The sequence below is a fragment of the Zalophus californianus genome, chromosome 1 (genome assembly GCF_009762305.2).
Source record: "Zalophus californianus isolate mZalCal1 chromosome 1, mZalCal1.pri.v2, whole genome shotgun sequence".
Lineage (NCBI taxonomy): Eukaryota > Metazoa > Chordata > Mammalia > Carnivora > Otariidae > Zalophus > Zalophus californianus.
In genome coordinates this window covers 19,801,436-19,825,825 of record NC_045595.1, presented here as the reverse complement: position 1 = coordinate 19,825,825, position 24,390 = coordinate 19,801,436, and the positions used below count along the sequence as shown (strand labels likewise).

The window sequence follows — 24,390 nt, the reverse complement described above, 5'->3', positions numbered from 1 at the left end:
TCAAGAGTTCTAACCACAGGCTCCTCTGTGGAGGGATGCTTCTTCCTTACTTCAGAGCACAGGAGGAAGTCAGAGTTTTGCCCACAAAACTCTGCAAAATAAGGGCATCACCTTGTTAACACTGGGTAGTTGTGAAATCCAGAGTCCCACCATAGGCTCTGCTGGGGAAGGTGCCACCTTGCAAGTGCTGATGAAGTTGCAGTCAGAATCCTCCTGCAGGGCCCCACTGAAGAGAGGCACTGCCTCATTGCCTCATTACTGTAGTGGGGAGGGATAGAAGTCAGAGTTTGGTCTAAGGCTCCACTGGAGAAGGACACCTTGTTATTGCAGGTGTGGGGAAGAGTGGGTGTGTAAGATGAGAGTTCTGGTCACCAATTCCACTATTGTAATGCCTGTTTGGGAGGGTACAAGGGAGTGCAGCTTTTATTGCAATGTTCTCTAGCAAACATAAAGGATAGGTTAAAAGGTTTCTGTCTTGATCCTTTTGTAGTTCATAAGCGTGATGATATGGTGTTCACACCATTGTATAACATGTATCTCACTCAAACCTTGTTACAACCTCTGCACATTACCTGTCCGATATGAAGGAAAAAGAAGGTTTCTGTCTTCTGAGCCATCCCTTGGCTAAAAAGAAAAGGTTTTCTTTGGTGCGTTTTGTGTGCATCCATTAGTATTTCCAGGTGGTGGGCTTCTCTAGAGAGAAGCCCAGGCCAAGTATGGGAGGCAAGAAAAAACAACCATCAGGGAACTCACTCAATCCTTGAGTTCAAATGTCCCTAGTCAGTCCACCTTCTTTTCCTTTACTTTCAGAGTTTTCTGGTAGATTATTTATGGGTTTTGTCCAGGATTTTGTTATAATTAGTAAGAGGAGTATAACAGAATGTGCTTATTCCATCTTGATGAAATAACAGAACCCAAACCTTGTCACTTACTTCAGCCAGATTTTTTTGTGTCCTATCTCTCTCTACTCTCTAAGTTTCCAGAGGATATGGATTGGGTTTTTATTAATCTTTTTATTAATTGTGGACTTAGTGAAACATGTCATATATGGCATATACTATAAGCTTAGTAGCTTTAAGAAACTTGATATAACTTCTTGGCCTTTACCCACCTTTAGGTTCACAATTAAACTCTTAAGTTTGTTCATTCATTCAGGACACACCTGTTTTATGAAAGCTTCTAGGGCTACAGCAGTGAGTAAGACGGCTAAAACCCCTGATGTTATGGAACTGGAGGCATACAAATAATGTGTTCTCTTCAGGTTGAACAACACTCAGCATACCATATTTCAGTTAATATTAGGAACAAAGTTGCAAATATTCAGAAATCTAAAAATTTGTAATTGGCATATGTAAGATAATTTTTTTTCACTTTTCTAATGGAACTTTAAAGATCTAGTAAGCTAATTATCAATACTTACCACATAGAGTTGTTTCCACAGACTGGCCCATTCTTGTAGAGTTGCTGTAACCTCAGTCACAATAGAATCTTCAAGTGGAACCACAGTTTCATACTGCCTAGAACCAGAGCCACAACAAACAGCCACATTATCTTTGATAAAATACCAGAATGCTATCTACTGACCTTTTCAATGTGTGTAACTCAAATTTTAAATTCATGCAAATACAAAGGAGAGCTACATCCAACTGACTGAAGATTCTTTTGCCATAATATAGTGCAATAGTGTAAATGACCTAAATTAATGAAAAAAACACCTGAGTTTTGCTATGTAAGTCCTCAATTTTACTTTCAGAAATACTGACTTTTTGGGCGCCTGGGTGGCTCAGTTGGTTAAGCGACTGCCTTCGGCTCAGGGATCGAGTCCCACATCGGGCTGCCTGCTCAGCAGGGAGTCTGCTTCTCCCTCTGACCCTCTTCCCTCTCGTGCTATCTCTCATTCTCTCTCTCTCAAATAAATAAAATCTTAAAAAAAAAAGAAATACTGACTTTAAAAAAGACTTTTTTAAAGACTGTTTTTGAGCATTTTTTTCTTTAAAGAAAGACCATATATTGCCCATGTCTTGCTTAAATTAATTTTTTAAATTATTTGTGTCCTTTAACATTTACTAGTAATACAAATTAGCTTATGCTCTTGGTATAAAAGACCTGATGGAAATGGAGGGAAGGGGACCCAGACAATGGTTTTTGAAACATTTTATAAACTATCCCTTATACTGGTATTGTGCTTTCTTAGAAAATTGTGTTAGTAGCAGAATTCTGGGTCTGGTAGAGGAATTCTGATCCTGGTAAGGATCAGAAAGGTATTGGGATTCCCTCAGTTTACTTCATAAGTAGCATCCACTATGGTGCCATTCCCTGTGCTAAATTGCCAAGGATTTATCAGTGAACAAAAGTGGACAGGCTCCCTATCTTCAGAGAGCTCTTGCTCTGAATAGAGAATCAACAGACAAATAATCACAACATACAGATATGAACAGTGATGAATCTAAGCAGGAAATTAAAGTGTACAATCAGTGATTTTAGCTGGGGGACATGATTTTGAAAGAAAAGGATCAGCGAAATCTCTAAAGAAGTGTTAAGGCCAAAAGATGAAAAAACTTCATGACAGGAAAAGTGTGTAGGAAGAGAAACAGGTATGGTGCCACCTGCAGAGGAAACAGCATACAGGAAGCCACTGAAATGGGAAAGAATTTCACATAAACAAGAACTTTAGGGCGCCTGGGTGGCTCAGTTGGTTAAGCAACTGCCTTCGGCTCAGGTCATGATCCTGGAGTCACTGGATCAAGTCCCGCATCAGGCTCCCTACTTGGCAGTGAGTCCGCTTTGCCCTCTAACCCTTTCCTCTCTCATGTGCTCGCTCTCTCTCATTCTCTGTCTCTCAAATAAATAAAATCTTTATTTAAAAAAAAACTTTAAAAAGGTTGGTAATGCTGACGCCAGCTCTCACCAGGCCTTTTCAAATGATACTAAACATTCCAGATCTTAACTCAAGTAAATGAATGAAAAGTTATTGAAAAGTTGTTCAAAGTATGGGCATGATTTTATAATATTTTTACAATGTCTATGCCAATTGTAAGGGATAATGAAATGTTCTCTGGACTAAAAATTTTATATACTGATATGCTAAAGTGATTGGAACCCATAATTTTTATTTGTTAGCCACAATCAACCACTTGGGAATAGCAAAAGAAAGTATGTTTCACAAAATTAGCATTATGCATTATGTCTTTACATAGGAAGATAGCTGACAAAACACCACTGTATTCAAAGATGACTCAGGGCATTGATTGTCAATGAACAAATGTTACTTGATGGTGTTTTATGACTTTATTGTTTTATTTTGTGTGCTTTATTCCAGCAAATGAAAAGAATCTTCTTGGACTGATGTCAGAGCACTATCCATATTCATCAAATTTATAAACTGTTTAAAATAAAAGCTTTCGGGGCACCTGGGTGGCTCAGTTGGTTAAGCGACTGCCTTCAGCTCAGGTCATGATCCTGGAATCCCGGGATTGAGTCCCGCATCGGGCTCCCTGCTCAGCAGGAAGTCGCCTTCTCCCTCTGACCCTCCCCCCCTCATATGCTCTCAATCTTTCATTCTCTCTCTCTCAAATAAATAAATAAAATCTTTAAAAAAAAATAAATAAAATGAAATAAAAGCTTTCATTAAGGGCTTGTTAAGAGTAAAATGTGATACACTTTTTTCCTTGTGCCAAGAACATCCAAGGTAGTAATTCTTAGACTGAACTTTACCAACTATTTCAAATACTACTATAATGGTTTTGAAATGAATGGTTTAATTAAAAAAAAAGTCATAATTGAACTTCTCAGATGGAGAGTAAGCCAATGGCAAATGCCAGATCTGAAAAAGAAGTCTTCATGATCTACCAGACAAAACTGAATTGAATGAAAAGACATCCTTTATTTCCTCAAACTACTGGAGAACTAGTATAAACATTAATTTCTGAAATTATTTTTATATATCATGTATTAAGGGTGCCACAAAGATAATTAGGAGATTTATAAAAACAATCAGGGAGGTCACAAACTTAATAACAAAACTTAAATGGAAAGCACAAATAGGTGCTGTGTGACATCAACTCTAAGTTCTAGTGTAGCTCTGAGGGAAAAAGTTCACTCTTAACTGATGATCAGATAAAGCTTCATGAAGGAAGTGATGTTCCTAAAAAAAGTTCAGGTTTGAAAGACAAGGAGGTGGAGAGAGGGCCCTGTTGGCTCTAATAAGCTATGAAAAAAGGGACAGAGAAAATAATGAGCAAAACATTAAAGAGAATTCATGCTGGGGACACATGGGAAACTGAAAAGATAGAAAGTGTTGTCAGGGCAAGGCTAAAAGATTTAAATTCAACCCTATGAAAACAGACATGGGAGATGTTTTAAGAGTGCTGTGTTTTAGTAAGATTAACAGAGAAATGAGGCGGGAGAAGCAAGATGTCAGAGGAGTAGGAGACCTGGATTTTGTCTGGGCCCAAGAATTCAGCTGGATAGGGATCAAACCATTCTGAACACCTACGAACTCAACAGGAGATCAAAGAAAAGAATAGCAACAACTCTGAACAGAAAAGCGACCCTTCTGGAAGGAAGGACGTGCAGAGAAGTGAAACTGAGGTGATATTCGGGAGGATAGACGGCGGGGGACGGGGCCTCCCTCAGCCGCTTCTGGCAAGTGATAGAGCAGCGAAGCACAAAATCAGAACTTTGAGAAGTTGGCTCCGCTGAGGGACATTGCTCCAGTGCCTAAGCAGGGGGTGGAACCCTCACAGGACAGTGTGGCCTCAGGACCCTCGGGGTCACAGAAACACTGGGGATGCCTGAGTGCAGCAGAGCTCCCAGGTATCGGACCAGGGAAGCCAGCTGCAGAGACGGAGGCGAGGAGCGGGCTCTCAGCTCGGGGTTGCCATAAACCGTGATCCGCAGCACAGTCAGGCCCCTGCTCTTCCAGCGGGGACCCAACAAGCAGCAGACCGGGGAGACTGCCATTTCTCCCAGGATCGGAACAGCACAGGAGCACACTGCAGGGATCTGCTGGGTTTGAAGCCTCCACACAGGGTCGGGTGCCAGAGATAGAAACGCTTGGTCACAGGCCGGGTGAGCACGAAGTGTGGCTGGACACCAGGGAGACGGGAGTGAGTGATTGCTTTTCTCTGGGGGTGCACTGAGGAGTGGGGCCCTGAGTTCTCGGCTCCTCCGGGTCGGAGACTGGGAGGCCACCATTTTTAGTCTCCTCCCCCAAGCTGTATGGAAAGCTTGCAGGGAACAAAAGCTCCCAAGAACAAACCCGAACAGATTACCTACCAGGCCCCCCAGCACGGGCGGGGAGATTGGCCTCTGGCAAACACATTTGAGAACCACTGCGACAGGCCCCTCCCCCAGAAGATCAGCAAGAACAGCCAGCCAAGACCAAGTTTACCGATGAATGAGAATGGCAGAACTCCAGCACTAGGGGAACAATGCACGTAGAATTCATAACTTTTTTCCCATGATTTACTCTTTCAAAGTTAATTCAATTTTCTTTTAAATTTTTCTATTTCCCTTTTTCAAAGAACATCTTATCAATTCCTTTCTTAAATAATCTTTTTTATTTTTCATTTTTAGAGTCATATTCTATCCCTTCATATTAGCTAACCGTAATTTCGTATATGTATATAAGTTGCTCTATTTAAAATTTTGGGATACAGTTTCTTCTAACAGACCAAAATATACCCTAATTCTCTAGTGTATGGCTTTGTTCTAGTCTCCTTCCTGATCACATTCTCTCCCTCACCCCTTTTTTTTAATCCTCTTCTTTTTCAACCAACTTATTAACGTATCAATTCCTTTTATAAAATCTTTTATATTTTCATCTTTACAGTCATATTCCATCCCTTCATTGTATTTACCCTTATTTCTGTACATATATACATTTCTCTTTCTTTAAAATTTTGGGGGGCAGTTTCTTCTAACAGACGAAAATACGACCAAAATCTAGGGTGTGGCACTGATCTATGCACCAGCCTGATCATATTTGATCATATTCTGGGTTTTTTTGCTTTCCTTTTGTTTTTTGTTTTTGTTTTTTTTTACCTTTTTCTTTTTTCTTTCTTTCCCCCCGGTTATAGGTCTCTTCAGATTGTTTAGTGTATATTTTTCTGGGGTTGTTACCCTGTTAGCATTTTGCTCTCTCATTCATCTGTTGTCCTCTGGACAAAATGACAAGACGGAAAAAATCACCTCAAAAACAAGAACAAGAGGGCGCCTGGGTGGCTCAGTGGGTTAAGCCACTGCCTTCGGCTCAGGTCATGATCCTGGAGTCCTGGGATCAAGTCCCGCATTGGGCTCCCTGCTGAGCGGGGAGTCTGCTTCTCCCTCTGACCCTCTTCCCTCTCGTGCTCTCTCTCTCTCATTCTCTCTCTCTCTCAAATAAATAAATAAAAATCTTTTAAAAATTTAAAAAAAAAAACAAGAAAAAGAGGCAGTACCGACTGCCAGGGGCCTAATCAATACAGACATCACTAAGATGTTGGAACTAGAGTTCAGAATGACGACTTTAAAGATACTAGCTGGGCTTGAAAAAAGTGTGGAAGTTATTAGAGAAATGCTTTCTGGAGAAATAAAAACTAAAATCTAACCAAGTCAAAATCAAAAAGGCTATTAATGAGGTGCAATCAAAAATGGAGGCTCTAACTGCTAGGATAAATGAGGCAGAAGAGAGAATTAGTGATATGGAAGACCAAATGATGGAAAATAAAGAAGCTGAGAAAAGGAGAGAGAAACAACTACAGGATCACGAGGGCAGAATTCGAGATATAAGCGATACGATAAGACGAAACAACATTAGAATAATTGGGATCCCAGAAGAAGAAGAAAGAGAGAGGGGGGCAGAAGGTATATTGGAGCAAATTATACCAGAGAACTTCCCTAATTTGGGGAAGGAAACAGGCATCAAAATCCAGGAGGCACAGAGAACCCCCCTCAAAATCAATAAAAATAGGTCAACACCCCAACATCTAACAGTAAAACTTACGAGTCTCAAGACAAAGAGAAAATCCTGAAAGCAGCTTGGGACAAGAGATTGTAACCTACAATGGTAGAAACATTAGATTGGCAACAGACCTATCCACAGAGACCTGGCAGGCCAGAAAGGACTGGCATGATATATTCAGAGCACAAAATGAGAAAAATATGCAGCCAAGAATACTATATCCAGCTAGGCTGTCATTGAAAATAGAAGGAGAAAGAAAAAGCTTCCAGGACAAACAAAAACTAAAGGAATTTGTAAACATGAAACCAGTCCCACAAGAAATATTGAAAGAGGTCCTCTAAGCACAAAGAGAGCCTAAAAGCAACACAGACCAGTAAGGAACACAGACAATATATAGTAACAGTCATTTTACAGGCAACACAATGACACTAAATTCATATCTTTCAATAGTTACCCTGAATGTAAATGGGCTAAAGGCCCAATCAAATGACACAGGCTATCAGATTGGATTTAAAAAAAAGGACCCATCGATATGCTGTCTGCAAGAGACTCATTATAGACAAAGACACCCCCAGATTGAAAGTGAGGGGGTAGAAAACAATTTACCATGCTAATGGACACCAAAAGAAAGCTGGGGTGGCAATCCTTATATCAGACAAGGTAGATTTTAAACCAAAGACTGTAATAAGAGATGAAGAAGGACACTACATCCTACTTAAAGGGTCTACCCAACAAGAATATCTAACAATTGTAAATATCTATGCCCCTAACATGGGAGCAGCCAATTATGTAAACCAATTAATAACAAAAGCAAAGAAACACATCGACAACAATACAATAGGAGCGGGAGACTTTAACACCCCCCTCACTGAAATGGACAAATTATCTAAGCAAAAGATCAACAAGGAAATAAAGACTTTAAATGAAACACTGGACCAAATGGACTTCACAGATATATTAAGAACATTCCATCCCAAAGCAACAGAATACACATTCTTCTCTAGTGCCCATGGAACATTCTCCAGAATACATCACATCCTAGGTCACATATCAGGTCTCACCGGTACCAAAAGACTGGGATCATTCCCTGCATATTTTGAAACCACAATGCTTTGAAACTAGAACTCAATCACAAGAGGAAAGTCAGAAAGAACTCAAATACATGGAGGCTAAAGAGCATCCTACTAAAGAATGAATGGGTCAACCAGGAAATTAAAGAAGAATTAAAAATATTCATGGAAACCAATGAAAATGAAAACACCACTGTTCAAAATCTTTGGGATGCAGCAAAGGCAGTCCCAAGAGGAAAGTATATAGCAATACAAGCCTTTCTCAAGAAACGAGAAAGGTCTCAAATACACAACCTAACCCTACACCTAAAGGAGCTGGAGAAAAAACAGCAAATAAAGCCTAAACTCAGCAGGGGAAGAGAAATAATAAAGATCAGAGCAGAAATCAATGAAATAGAAACCAAAAGAACAGTAGAACAGATCAACAAAACTAGGAGCTGGTTCTTTGGAAGAATTAGTAAGATTTTTTGATAAAGCCCTGGCCAGACTTATCAAAAAGAAAAATGACCCAAATAAATAAAGTCATGAATGAAAGAGAATGAAACACCAAAGAAACACAAACAATTATAAGAACATATTATGAGCAACTACATGCCAGCAAATTAGATAACCTGGAAGAAAAGGATGCATTCCTAGAGATGTATCAACTACCAAAACTGAACCAGGAAGAAATAGAAAACCTGAACAGACCTATAACCACTAAGGAAATTGAAGCAGTCATCAAAAATCTCCCAACAAACAAAAGGCCAGGGCCAGACGGCTTCCCAGGGGAATTCTACCAAACATTTAAAGAAGAATTAATACCTGTTTTTCAGAAATTGTTCCAAAAAACAGAAATGGAAGGAAAACTTCCAAACTCGTTTTATGAGGCCACCATTACCTTGATCCTAAACCAAAGACCCCATCAAAAAGGAGAATTACAGACCAATATTCTTGATGAACATGGATGCAAAAATTCTCACCAAAATACTAACCAATAGGATCCAAAAGTACATTAAAAGGATTATTCACGGGGCGCCCGGGTGGCTCAGATGGTCAAGCGTCTGCCTTCGGCTCAGGTCATGGTCCCAGGGTCCTGGGATCGAGCCCCACATCAGGCTCCTGGCTCAGCAGGGAGCCGACTTCTCCTTCTCCCTCTGCCTCTCCCCCTGCTCCTGCTCTCTCTCTCTCTATCTCTATCTCTGTGTCTCAAATGAATAAATAAAATCTTTTTAAAAAATAAATAAATAAATAAACAAATAAAAGGATTATTCACCACGACCAAGTGGGATTTATCCCTGGGATGCAAGGTTGGTTCAACATCCACACATCAACGTGATAGAATACATTAATAAAAGAAAGAACAAGAACCATAGGATCCTCTCAATAGATGCAGAAAAAGTATCTGAAAAAGTACAGCATCCTTTCTTGATCAAAACTCTTCAGAGTATAGGAATAGAGGGTATACATCTCAATATCATAAAAGCCATCTATGAAAGACCCACAACGAATATCATTCTCAATGGGGAAAAACTGAGAGCTTTCCCCCTAAGGTCAGGAATGCAGCAGGGATGTCCACTATCATCACTGCTATTCAACATAGTATTAGAAGTCCTAGCCACAGCAATCAGACATCAAAAAGAAACAAAAGGCATCCGAATTGGCAAAGAACAGGTCAAACTCTCACTGTTTGCAGATGATATGATACTTTATGTGGAAAAACCCAAAAGACTCCACCCCAAAACTGCTAGAACTCATACAGGAATTCAGTAAAGTGGCAGGATATAAAATCAATGCACAGAAATCAGTGGCCTTCCTATACACCAACATGACAGAAGAAAGAAAAATTAAGAAGTCGATCCCATTTACAATGACACCCAAAACCATAAGATACCTAGGAATAAATCTAACCAAAGAGGCAAAGAATATGTCCTCAGAAAACTATAGAATACTCATGAAAGATATTGAGGAAGACACAAAGAAATGGAAAAATGTTCCATGCTCATGGATTGGAAGAACAAATACTGTGAAGATGTCAATGCTACCTAGAGGAATCTACACATTCAATGCAATCCCCATCAAAATACCATCCACTTTTTTCAAAGAAATGGAGCAAATAATCCTAAAATTTGTATGGAACCAGAAGAGACCCCGAATAGCCAGAGGAATGTTGGAAAAGAAAATCAAAGCTGGTGGCATCACAATTCCGGACTTCCAGCTCTATTACAAAGCTGTCATCAAGACAGTATGGTACTGGCACAAAAACAGACACATAGATCAATGGAACAGAACAGACAGCCCAGAAACGGACCCTCAACTCTATGGTCGATTAATCTTTGACAAAGCAGGAAAGAATGTCCAATGGAAAAAAGACAGTCTCTTCAACAAATGGTGTTGGGAAAATTGGACAGCCACATGCAGAAGAATGAAACTGGGCCATTTCCTTACACCACACACAAAAATAGACTCCAAATGGCTGAAAGACCTAAATGTGAGACAGGAGTCCATCAAAATCCTAAAGGAGAACACAGGCAGCAACCTCTTCGACCTCAGCTGCAGCAACTTCTTCCTAGAAACATTGCCAAAGGCAAGGGAAGCAAGGGCAAAAATGAACAATTGGGACTTCATCAAGATAAAAAGCTTTTGCACAGCAAAAGAAAGAGTCAACAAAACCAAAAGACAACTGAGAGAATGGGAGAAGATATTTGCAAATGACATATCAGATAAAGGGCTAGTATCCAAAATCTATAAAGAACTTCTTAAACTGAACACCCAAAGAACAAATGATCCATGAACAGACATTTTTCCAAAGAAGACATCCAAATGGCCAACAGACACATGAAAAAGTGATCAGCATCACTCAGCATCAGGGAAATCCAATCAAAACCTCAATGAGATACCACCCTCACATCAGTCAGAATGGCTAAAATTAGCAAGTCAGGAAATGACAGATGTTGGCGGAGAAAGGGGAACCCTCCTACACTGTTGGTGGGAATGCAAGCTGGTGCAGCCACTCTGGAAAACTGTATGGAGGTTCCTCAAAAAGTTGAAAAGAGAGCTACTATACGATCCAGCAATTGCACTACTGGGTATTTACCCCACAGATATAAATGTATTGACTCAAAGGGGTATGTGCACCCCGATATTTATAGCAGCAATGTCCACAATAGCCAAACTGTGGAAAGAGCCAAGATGTCCATCAACAGATGAATGGATAAAGAAGAAGTGGTATATATATACAATGGAATATTATGCAGCCATCTATAAGAATGAAATCTTGCCATTTGCAACGACATGGATGGAACTGGAGGGTGTTATGCTGAGCGAAATAAGTCAAACAGAGAAAGACATGTATCATATGACCTCACTGATATGAGGAATTCTTAATCTCAGGAAACGAACTGAGGGCTGCTGGAGTGGTGAGGGGTGGGAGGGATGAGCGGCTGGGTGACAGACATTGGGGAGGGTATGTGCTACGGTGAGTGCTGTGAATTGTGTAAGATTGTTGAATCACAGACCTGTACCTCTGAAACAAATAATACATTATATATTTTTTAAAAAAAGAATAAGAAGGTATCAGGAAGGGAAAAATGAAGGGGAACGGAAATCGGAGGGGGAGACAAACCATGAGAGACTATGGACTCTGAGAAACAAACTGAGAGTTCTAAATGGGAGGGAGTTGGGGGGATGGGTTAGCCTGGTGATGGAGGGCATCACCTCCATTAAAGAGGGCACGTAGTGAATGTAGCACTGGGTGTTATACGCAAACAATGAATCATGGAACACTACATCAAAAACTAATGATGTGATGTATGGTGATTTACATAATAAAATAAAATTTTAAAAAAAGATTAACAGAAATGATGTGTGGAATAAAGTAGAAAGTTTCATCTATTACATGTTCAGCTATTTCAAATAGGGAGATCTATGGGAAATTTACAATGTTACTATTTTAAAATTGTAAGGTTTGTACTCACCTCAATTTAATCTAAGTTGAAACTAAAACTGACTTATTTTTCTTGGATCATAATACACCATATCCTAAAAACTCCTACTAAAGTTCAGATACAGTATTATTACAAACACATTGTTCCACAGGCCAAGTAGAAAAAACTGCTACTGAACCTCACTTGGAACTATGGCTTTTAGCAAGCTCTAGGGCTAAGCAGATTGGGCCTAAAGCAGTCCCCTCCTCCACTCAGCCTAAGGTCAGGATCTGCCTTGGCCCCAGCATAGCTCTGCCTAAGGAAATCTAAAATGCTGCTGTAGGACTTGGTTCTACACTGGGGCCTTGGGAGCAGGCAGAAGTAACTGCATAAGCACTAGACAGATGTGCTCAGAGGAAGAGAAGGAAGAGAAAAACAAAATCTCTCACTTCAAAAAACAAAAATTCTAAAACATATGTAAATATAATGGTCAAGGTTTAAAAATAATATTAAAAAATCTTTTCAGAATTTTATAAACGTCTGACAAACATTTTTATATGTTTATAATGTTTAGAGAAATGAGTAACTTCCATTTAAAAAAGGAAAAGTATGAAACACAAGCAAACACAAATAAAACAGGAGCCAATAAATATGCAGAAGAACCAACTAGAAATTTTCCAAAAGAAAAGTATTATGAACAAAGTATCCATTGATGGCTGAATAATGAAATGTAATATGTATATATAAGGGAATATGATTCAATATTTAAAATAAATGAAATTTTTAAAAAAGATTTTATTTATTCATGAGAGAGAGAGAGGCAGAGGGAGAAGCAGGCTCCCCGCAGAGCAGGGAGCCTGATGCGAGACTCAATCCCAAGGACCCTGGGATCATGACCTGAGCCAGAGGCAGACACTCAACCAACTGTGCCACCCAGGCGCCCTAAAATAAATGAAATTTTGGTACATGCTACAACATGGATGAGCTTTGAAAATACTATGCTAAGTAAACTAAGCCAGACACAAAAGGGCAAATACTGCATGATTCCATTTACATGAGGTACGTAGAATAGGAAAATTCATAGAGATAGAAAGAAGAAAGTTCCCAGGGGCTGAAGGAAGGGGAGATGGGGAGTTACCTGTTTAAGAGGTACAAAGTCTCAGTTTGGGATGATGAAAAATTCCAGAGTTGAATACTCATGACGGTTGCACAACACTATGAATATACTTAATGCCACTGGATTATACTCTTAAAAATGGTTAAAATGTTAAATTTTATGTTATGAATATTTTACCACAATTCTTATGATGTCAAAAAATAATAGCAGTGGGAAAAAACAAACCTCAACAGAAAGGATACATGCTGGACAAAACTCAAGAGAAAATTAGTAGCAAGGTAGTGATGAAAAAATCACTCTAGAATGTAGGTCAGAGCAAAAAAGTAACCCAAAGTATGAATGAGTACTTAAGAGACATGAGGGAGAAGTGAAAGAATTCCAACCTACTCATAACAGGATTCCCAGGAGAAAAGAATGGCAGTGTTATAGAAAATTGTGATTTTCTTTTCCTTAGCTCCAGCATTGTAAACCCCTTCTTTGTTTGATAAAAACCCCAAATGTAGAGACAGAGTTGCCTTCCACTATACAAGCAGAAAATAATAGATACTTGATTTCTCAGCCTCTCTATGACTATGGCACAGGCTTATAACCTGAGCTCCATCTACACCAGACTTAGAAAGGGAAACCAATTACCCAAAGCAGCAGAGACTACAAAGAAACCAACTTGGTGGCAGCTACAGTCAGTTTCCAGAGGCAGCAGTTCTATGGAAGCATTCAGTTTTTAAGATGGTGAGGGGGCTGGAGGAGGCAGAATTAAATATGGTAGTCAGGCTATGTCTCATTGAGATTTGAGGAAAGACCTGAAGGAAGTGACAGAGTTTTAGTCAGGCATAGTACTCCAAGCATAGGAAAGAGCATGAACAAACACCTTAAGGCAGGAGCATAGCTGATATGTTTGAATAAAAGCAAGGAAGCCAATGTAATTGAAGCCAAATGAGAAACAAGGAGAGTAGAAGGAGTGAAGCCATTGGAAAGTTTTAAACACAGGAGTGACATGATCTAACTTCCATTTTTTAAAAATTACTCTGGCAGCTATGTTGAGAATAAACTGTAAGGAGACACAGGTAGAAGGAGGAGAGCAGTTAGAAGGCACTGAGGTAATTTAAGCAAGAAAGTATAATCATAGAAAGTCCCTACTTTTCATTCCATATCATGCCGTGACAAGATAGGACATAAGCTTGTCCTTCTGTCTCAGCCGCCTAATGCTGTACAAGGCACAACTCTACCCCATAGCCCTTGAGATGCTCAAGTCCTTCACATTGTTCTTTGGCAGCTGATTGTCAATAATTCTTCTAATATTTCTTTCGTGAGCATTGTTACGGATTCCCTTCCTATTCCCTCTTCTCATCTATCTATCCATTTCAAGCCCCCAGATCCCCAACCAGCTGTGGTGATGATAATGACAAGGTTCCTAGAACACATGCAATAGAAATCCATACAACTATAAGCAGAGCAAGTCTGAGGCTCCTCCCTCTCCTCCCTGCTCGTGCTCTATCTCTGTCTCTCTCTCAAATAAATAAATAAAATCTTTTTAAAAAATTCATTTAATTTTGTTAGCATCTTACCTATATATCCATAGGTATGTTATGGGAGACTGTCATATGCTTTGCAGAAACCAAAACACATTATATCCATTGCACTGGACTGACTTAGTCATGGTAAATGCATGACTCTTATCAAGCACCACATTCTTTCTTAAATATTCAAAAACCATCTGTTCAGTTGAAGCACTTCTCAAACATTAAATTTACTTTCATACTCCTGAATATTTATAAGGCAAAATGCTACTAACAAAAGAGATACTTAAATAGGGACTTAAATAATTATCTTAATCTGAGCAAAGAAAATATGAATTTTAATTCAGAATTTAATACAGTTCTATAGTATGTGTATACACATACATTTCTCTCTACCTTAAATATTGAGGAAACATTTACAAGTTATGGTTTTTCCTATCAGCAAGTTAGTAGGCTTTGCCTGTTTTACTCCAATAGTATAAATAAGTTTCATTACAGAATTATATATATGTGTTTTTAAAAATCAAAAACATAAAGAAGTAAAAATGAACATAATGTACCAAATATACTACTTAATAATATTCAATAAGCGTTGTTGCACAGCCACTCTGGAGAAATTTTGCTGTGAAAAAAACAAAGTAATGAGTTCAAGAAGTTGTAAGCTGATGAAAATTAGTAAAGAGGGAAAGTGGAACATTTAGAAGTTGCTGCAAGAAGGAATTTCTTTAAAAATCAGTTTTGCTGTTCATTTCTAATGAAGACAGAAGTTAATTCAGCAAATACACAAATAAAAATAAAAGTGCCAGAGAGGGGACATCTAGGGTGGCTCAGTTGGTTAAGCATCTGCCTTTGGCTCAGGTCATGATCTCAGGTCCTGGGATGGAGCCCCACATCTGGCTCCCTGCTCAGCGAGGAGCCTGTTTCTCCCTCACCCTGTCTGCTTCCCCCTGCTTGTCCTTGTGCTCTCTCGCTCTCTCTCTCTCTCAAGTAAATAAAAATCTTTGGGAAAAAAAGAAAGAAAAACAAAAACAAACAAAAAGTGCCAGAGAAAAGAAATGTTACACATTAACTAGTACTTAAATTGATGCTGTTCTTTTTTTTTAAACATTTTTTTATTTTATTTATTTATTTTTAAAGATTTTGTTTATTTATTTGACAGAGAGACAAAGCGAGAAAGGGAACACAAGCAGGAGGAGTGGGAGAGGGAGAAGCAGGCTTCCCGCGGAGCAGGGAGCCCGATGTGGGGCTTGATCCCAGGACCCTGGGACCATGACCTGAGCCGAAGGCAGACGCTTAACGACTGAGCCACCCAGGCGCCCCATGTGTTCCTTACAACGCACATGTATGCTCCTATGTGTATCCTCCCACACACACTCACCCCACTTTGAAACCAGGTTCATTAAATCAGAGTAGAGAGGCAATATCCAAAAAATAATAAAATGCAAATAATTCCTTGAACAGAACGTAAGAGGAGTATGTCAGAACGTAAGAGGAGTATGTCACTGATCTATCTGTAATACCTGGTGCCTCCCTCCTAAAATACATTTAGTCCATTATAATTTGACCCTAGATATATTTTTCTTTCTTTTCTTTCTCTCTTTTTTATTAGTTTCAGAGGTAGAATTTAGTGATTCATCAGTTGCATATAACACCCAGTGCTCATTCATCAAGTGCCCTCCTTAATGCCCATCATCCAATTATTTTTCAATTAAACTGAAATTTGGTTAGTGACCAGTAAAACTGACAACTTCTAAAACTACAGAAGTTGGCTATTCCTAATTTAAATCATGATCCTAATTTTCCTCAATTTAAAAATAAAAAATATAAGTGCTTCATAAAGTAATGGTGTTATATAAATGTGCAAAAGTGACCTTCTGTATATTGGGCCTTATGTTATTTACTTCTTCACGGTCAGGGAGCACCATTAGCTCAGAGCTCACCAGTGCCAAAATTTTATACATCCAACTGCTTTTAATATAACCCAAATAAGCATATTTTTAGCCATTTAGAGCCTGCCATTTTACATTAATGAAGCTGCACTCAATACCTGCTACCCACAGGTTAGACAAACCCTGGTACTATAGAAGACCATAAACTGCTGCTATTCTATGGTGCTCTCTGGCCCAGAGATTTCCCATCTTTCAGATGAGGAACATAATCTCATAAGTCAAGCAGAGAAAGACAATTATCATATGGTTTCTCTCATATGTGGAACACAAGGAATAGTGCAGAGGACCACAGGGGAAGGGAGGGAAAACTGAATGGGAAGAAATCAGAGAGGTAGACAAACCATGAGAGACTCTGGACCCTGGGAAACAAACTGAGGGTTGTAAAAGGGAGGCGGGGGGATGGGGTAACCGGGTGATGGGTATTAAGGAGGGCACAGGTTGTGATGAGCACTGAGTGTTATATGCAACTAATGAATCGCTGAACACTACATCAAAAACTAATGATGTACTACTATGTGTTGGCTAACAATATAAAAAAAAAAATTGAGGTCAGATGAATAATATAATCTAGACACAAAAATCCCTTCTCTCCCAAGGGTTCCTGTGTCCTCTTCCTGTTATAGGCATGGCCCTGCACTGCTGTTTCTGGGAGGTCTCCAGCTGTGAGGGACTTACCTTAACCTGTCAAAGCTCTACCTAAATAAAGCTCATAATGTGTTACTCGCATCTCATAGTCATATCCTTTTTCTTATCAGCCCTGAAATCTTCAAATTTACTACAAATGTACATTTTTTTAAAGATTTTTTTATAATTTTTTTTAAAGATTTTATTTATTTATTTGACAGAGAGAGAAAGGGAGACAGCGAGAGAGGGAACACAAGCAGGGGGAGTGGGAGAGGGAGAAGCAGGCTTCCCGCCAAGCAGGGAGCCCGATGCAGGGCTCGATTCCAGGACCCCGGGATCACAACCTGAGCCAAAGGCAGTCACTTAACCAACTGAGCCACCCCAAGATTTTATTTATTTATTGGACAGAGAGACACAGCAAGACAGGGAACACAAGCAGGGGGAGTGTGAGAGGGAGGAGCAGGCTTTCCCGCCCAGCAGGGAGCCCGATGCAGGGCTCGATCCCAAGACCCTGGGATCATGACCTGAGCCAAAGGCATATGCTTAACGACTGAGCCACCCAGGCGCCCCTACAAATGTATATTTTTTCAATGAAACTTTACAAAAAGTGATGACTCTACTTGAATCATTTTAAGAATGAGAAAACCCAGATGTCAAGAAAAATTTTATTTTTTTTAAAGATTTTATTTATTTATTTGAGAGAGAGAGAATGAGAGAGAGCACGAGAGGGAAGAGGGTCAGAGGGAGAAGCAGACTCCCTGCTCAGCAGGGAGCCCAATGCGGGACTCGATCCCAGGACTCCAGGATCATGACCTGAGCCGAAGGCAGTTCCTTAACCAACTGAGCCACCCAGGCGCCCTTTTTTTTTTTCCCAAGAAAAATTTTAAAAGCTAACTGAAAAACATGAAAAATATAAAAGTCCCCAGAAGAAAATTTCCACAGATAGCCTAGTCAAGTAATTTCATGCCCTGTCAACCACATAAAAAACAAAAAGTACTTCAGCACAAATGCTACAAGTTTTCCAAGAAGCAGATGATAACCTTAAGAAGCATCAAGAGCACAGGGTCATCTTTCTCACAGGTATGGCAGGATACAATGAAGAAGGCACATGACAGAAACACAATGCACGTTCTCTGATTGAAAGGCCCTTGCTCCTGCCTAGTACTTACTAAGGTAGAGCCCCAAGTCCCAGTCTTTCTAATCTTATCAAGCACTGGTACAACATGCAGGAGAAATATGCATGTTTTAACTCACAACACCATCCACGTAGTATTGCAATCCAAAATCTTGAATCTAACCAGGAGAAAACATTTAGACAAATACAAATTGAGGGACATTTTGCAAACCAAGTACATGGGCACTTCAACCATATAAATATCATAAAAGGAAAAAAGAACATACTTATCAAAAAGAGAAAGGACCTAAATAAATAAAATCACATGTGAGAGAGGAGAAATCACAACCAACACCACAGAAATACAAACAATTATAAGAAAATATTATGAAAAATTACATGCCAACAAATCAGACACTCTGGAAGAAATGGATAAATTCCTAGAAACATATAAACTACCAAAACTTGAACAGACCAATAACCAGAAAAGAAATCGAATCAGTAATCAAAAATCTCCCAACAAACAAAAGTCCAGGGCCAGATGGCTTCACAGGGGAATTCAACCAACCATTTTTTTGTGTGTGTGTAAAACATGTGCTTTATTAATAATCTTACCCTAACTATCCTCTCCTAAATGGTCTAAGAAACAATCCCATAACAAAAGTGAATCCTATACCCAGAAGACAATTTCTCAAGGAACCAGCACAACTATCAATTTCCACTTAGTCACAGAACCCATTTACACTGAAAGCTTATAATCATTTATTTTTTTAACTTAAATTCAATTAGCCAACATATAATACATCATTAGTTTTTTGTTTGGTGCAAAATGGTGGTTTATTAAAGCATGAGGACCCATGGGCAGAAAGAGCTGCTGCATCAGGGTTGTGAAGGGTGGCTGATTATATACTATGGGGTGGAGGAGGTAAGGAAAAGGGAGGTTTTCAAAACGCTTTTCATTTTAAAGATTCACAGGATACCGGAGGCCTTGCCATTGTCAAGTAAAGGTTGTTTTTCCCTCTAGCAAGGCATTAACATGAATGTAGTCGGGAGCTTCCTGGAAGAACATTACATTCTTCCCACTTCAAGTATCTGTCAATGGGCTGCAGGTTATAAGGACATTTTATTTTATCTACATTTCCTTCTGGAAGCTAGGTTGATAGAAATGCTTTGTTCCTGTAGACTGCTAAGACATTTAGTTTTTGATGTAATGTTCAATGATTCATTAGTTGCATATAACACCCAGTGCTCATCACATCACGTGCCCTCCTTAATACCCATCACCCTGTTACTCCGTCGCCCCACCCACCTCCCTTTCCACAACCCTCAGTTTTTTTCCCCAAATCAAGAGTCTCTCATGGTTTGTCTCCCTCTCTGATTTCTTCCCATTCAGTTCTCCCTCCCTTTCCCTATGATCCTCTGTGCTATTCCTTAAGAAGAGTTAATACCTATTCTTCTGAAACTGTTCCAAAAAATAGAAATGGAAGGAAAACTTCCAAACTCATTCCATGAGGCCAGCATTACCCTGATTCCAAAACCAGACAAAGACCCCATTAAAAAAGACAACTAGAGGCCAACATCCCTGATGAACATGGATGTAAAAATTCTCAACAAAATACTAGCAAATAGCGTTCAACAGTACATTAAAAAATCATTCACCACAATCAAGTGGGATTTATTCCTGGGTTGCAAGGGTGGTTCAATATTTGCAAATCAATCAAGGTGATACACCACATTAATAAAAGAAAGGATAAGAATCACATGATCTTCTCAATAAATGCAGAAAAAGCATTTGACGAAGTACAACATACATTCGTGATAAAGATCCTCAAGAGAGTAGGTTTAGAGGGAACATACCTCAACAAAATGAAGGCCACAGACGAAAAACCCACAGCTAATATCATCTTCAATGGGGGAAAAACTGAGAGCTTTTCCCCTAAGGTCAGGAACATGAAAGAGATGTCGTCTCACTACTGTTGTTTAACAGAGTACTAGAAGTTCTAGCCTCAGCAATCAGACAACAAAAAGAAATAAATGGCATCCAAACTGGCAAGGAAGAAGTCAAACTTTCACTCTTTGCAGATGACATGATACTCTATGTAGAAAACCCAAGACTCCACCAAAAAAACTGCTAGAACTGATACACGAATTCAATCAAATTGCAGGATACAAAATCAATGTACAGAAATCTGTTGCATTTCTATAACAATAATGAAGCTTTTTAAAAAAAATTTTTATTTGAGTATAGTTGACACAGAATGTTACATTAGTTTTGGGTGTAAAACATAGTGATTCAACATCTCTATATATTATGCTGCGTTCACCACAAGTTCTGTCACCATACAACACTTTTACAGTATCACTGACTACATTCTTTACACTGTACCTTTATTTCCCATGATTTATTCAATCTGTAACTGGAAGCCTGACAATACTTAATTCTTGATTGGATCCCCCACCAAAAAAAGCAAACAGACAAAAACAGCTATAAAGGACATTCTTGGGAAAATTAGGGATATTTGAATATGAACTAGCTATTTTATAAGTACTATTTGTATCATGTTAAATTTCTTGAGTATAATAATTATATTGTGATTATGTTAAAGGATGTCCTTTTTCTTAGAAGACACTCAAATATTTAACAGTGAAGTCTCAGAATGTCTAAAACTTATTTTTTTTTTGCTTTTGATAATCATTGGGTTTTTATTGTTATGTTAATTACCATACATTACATCATTAGTTTTTGATGTAGTGTTCCATGATTCATTGTTAGTGTATAACACCCAGTGCTCCATGCAGAACGTGCCCTCTTTAATATCCATCACCAGGCTAACCTATCCTCCCACGCCCCTCCCCCTAGAACCCTCAGTTTGTTTTTCAGAGTCCATCATCTCTCATGGTTCGTCTCCTCTGCTTCATTTATGTTAAAAGCAGGGCTGGGGGAAGAAAATGAGCTCAATATGGTAAAATGTTGGTAACTGGTAAATCTAGGGGAATGGATATAAGTGTTACTTATATTATTCTTGTAACCTGTCTATAGATTTAAAATTTTTCAAAATAAAAAATTAGATAAGAAGAATCAGATGATTTTTTTAAATTTAAATTCAAGTTAGTTAACATACAGTGTAGTACTGGTTTCAGGAGTAGAATTTAGTGATTCAGCACTTACATATAACAACCAGTGCTCATCACAGAAAGTGCCCTCCTTAATGCCCATCACCCACATACACCCCCTCCAGCAACTCTCAGTTTGTTCTCTAAAGTTGAGTCTCTTATGGTTTGCTTCCCTCTCTGTTTTTATTTTATTTTTCCTTCCCTTACCCTTTGTTCATCTGTTTTGTTTCTTAAATTCTACATGAGTGAAATCATACGGTATTTGTCTTTCTCTAACTGACTTATTTCGAATCAGATGATTTTTTTAAAGATTTATTTATGTGAGAGAGAGAGTGAGCAGGGGGAGGGGCAGAGAGAGAGAGTCTCAAGCAAACTGCCCACTGAGTGAGGAGCTCAATGTGGAGCTCAATCTCACGACCCTGAAATCATGACCTGAGCTGAAATCAAGAGTCAGACACTTAACCGACTGAGCCACCCAGATGCCCCAGATGATTTTTTTAAAAGGACTACACAGAAAAATTATCCCCAAACTAAGTATGTTCCCATCTGCCATTCAGTTATGGTTTAAGGGCTATAACTTGAGTCTTTACTGTTATCTACTTCCTCTTTTTTCATTCTCTCTCAAATCTCTTCTTATCAGGCTTTCACTCTTACCACTCTACAAGATCTTCAATCTTACTCAACTTCAACAACACCAGACATATTTGATTAGTCTATCCTCTAAATATTTTCTTTGATTGGTCTCCAAGATACTGCTTTCTCATTACCTACCTACCTCCCTGGTCACAACTTTTCAGATTCTTTTCACTGATTCTCCTCTTCATCTTATCTTTAAACACTACAGTTCCCCAGTATTCTGTCTGCACCTCACTTCTTCTTTATCTATAGTAATTCCTTTTCTGTTCTTATCCAGCTCTGTAGCTTTAAATATCATTTGGATGTTGATGACTTCCAAATCTATGCCTGAAGCTCCAAACTCTCCCCAGAACTCCACATTCATATAGTCAACTGATTACTTGACATCTCCACTTGACAATCTAAGAGTCATTTCAAATTTAACATGTACAAAATTGAATCGTTTGATTCCCTCCCCAAAACATATTCCTTCCCAAACTTCCACATTTCAGTGAATGGCATATTCTACCAAGTCTCCCTGCTTCTGACCTTGCCCCACTATAGTTCTAGTCTCGACAAAGAGCCTAGAATAACACTTTTAAAATTAAATAAAACATGTCCCTTCTCTTTCTGAAAGTTTTAATGGCTCCCTGGCTCATTCAATAAAAGGTAACAGTCTTGACATGGCCTACAAGGCCTATACAATATTTATCACCTTGCTGCCACTCTGGACTCCTCTGCTTTTACTGACCTCACCTCCACACACTGTAGTCAAACCATCTGCCTTACTATACCTGAGCAAGAGAGGCACACTTTGCATGTAAAGGATTAGAGATAAAGCTCATAAATTAATAGTATTTAAGGGCTCGGAATAGGAGTCTGAGAAGAATAACAAAGTGGGGCCCAAGAGGAAGAATGGAAACAAGAATTGTCATAGAAATTAAGGAGGAAAAAAGATGCTAAAAAGAGATATATCATCAAGGTAATATTTATAAGAGTGGGGGGAAAAGGATAAAGGAGAATCAACTTCTAACAGGGAACAGAGTAAAAATACCATGCATTAAGAAAAGGGAAATACACTGACCCACTATAGTTGCTATTTCTGGATGACAGTATTCAGTGTTTTTATTTGTTCTTCTAACACCCCTTGTGTTTTCAGAGGTTTATACTTTGTTAGGAATGGACTATTTCACTTTTGCCCACATACCTTTGGTTTAGTCCTTTATCCAAGGGCATGGCCCTACATATAGGGTATGTTCTTTTAAGGATCTTAACAGAAGGCCCAAATATTTTACCAAGGCCCCTATAACTTCCCAGTCCTTGAACTCTAATATTTTTCTCACCAATAACAGGTGGCTGGTAAAGTCTACTCAGTTTGCTAGTTGTACTCTTCTACTAAGATTCCTTGAGTCTTACACAGCCCAAAAGAAGCTAAAACTCATTCAATTACTTAGGGGAAATTTGTAAGCAGATTAAGGTCCATTTTCTGAGGTTCTCTACTCTCTGGGTTTTAATCTCTTACTTCTTATTAGTCTTCCCGAGAGTTCCAAACTCCAATGTCTGTTTCCTCATCCCTGAAAGACTACCACTTTCTGTTTGGGATCTGCTTGCTGCACCACATCACAGCAAACTGAAAAATGCTCTGTGGGAAAAAAAGCCAAAGTTCCCATATGCATTCCCCCCTTCCTTTAAAAATCAAAGTTCCTCAAGATCCTCCCTACATCTGAAGACAGAGAGAGAAAGAGAGAGAGAGAGAGAGAGAGAAAGAGGCAAACCAAGAAACAGACTCTTAACTATAGAGAACAAACTGATTGCCGAGGGTAGGGTAGGGGTGGAAAGGTGGGTGAAATAGATGATGGGGATTAATGAGTGCACCTTGCGGTAAGCACTGGGTGTTGTATGGAAGTGTTGAGTCACTAAATTGTGCACCTGAAACTAATATTACACTGTACATTAACTAACTGGAATTTAAGTAAAAACTTGGGGAAAAAACATCCTCCTACATTGACTGCTCTTCAACACTTGAAAACAGTTTTTCTAAAATACTTTCTTAAGATTTTAGAAATATTATTCTGGACCATCAAACTGCTGGAGGTTTGTATACTAAATTGATTCCTTGTAGCTTTCTAAGATGTACATCCAAAAGACGGTTTCTCTGCTTCCTTGGAGAAAGAGTGTTTCCAACAAATATGGCTGCTCTGTATAATTCTTTAAGCTGTATCTCCTTTGCCTTCCTGAAACAAACTGAATCTAGGTATGGATTTTTCTGCTAGCAAAGTGGTCCCCAATTTACTTTACAACTATTATAAATGGGAACATTGTTCCTGGATTTAGGATGAGTCCCTTGTTATCAGAAATATATGATTTTGCTGGCATTTTCTGAGGCACTCTATTTCTTGATCCCTAAATATTCTATCTCCTT

At 38.9% G+C, this 24,390-nt stretch overlaps 1 protein-coding gene and 1 non-coding gene across 8 annotated transcripts in view; one reads left to right on the top strand and one right to left on the bottom strand.

Annotated features, from left to right (window-relative positions):
- Nucleotides 1–24,390, bottom strand: part of DOCK3 (dedicator of cytokinesis 3) — a 509,358-nt gene that overhangs the window by 288,808 nt on the left and 196,160 nt on the right. For all 7 annotated transcript variants that reach the window (XM_027585590.2, XM_027585591.2, XM_027585588.2 and 4 more), the window contains one exon: nt 1,421–1,517. In XM_027585590.2, the coding sequence (XP_027441391.1) occupies nt 1,421–1,517 (97 nt within the window). The remainder of the gene's footprint in view (nt 1–1,420; nt 1,518–24,390) is intronic.
- LOC113919126 lies at nt 479–582 on the top strand. Its single transcript, XR_003518853.1, has one exon. It is a non-coding gene; the product is annotated as a small nucleolar RNA U13 (small nucleolar RNA).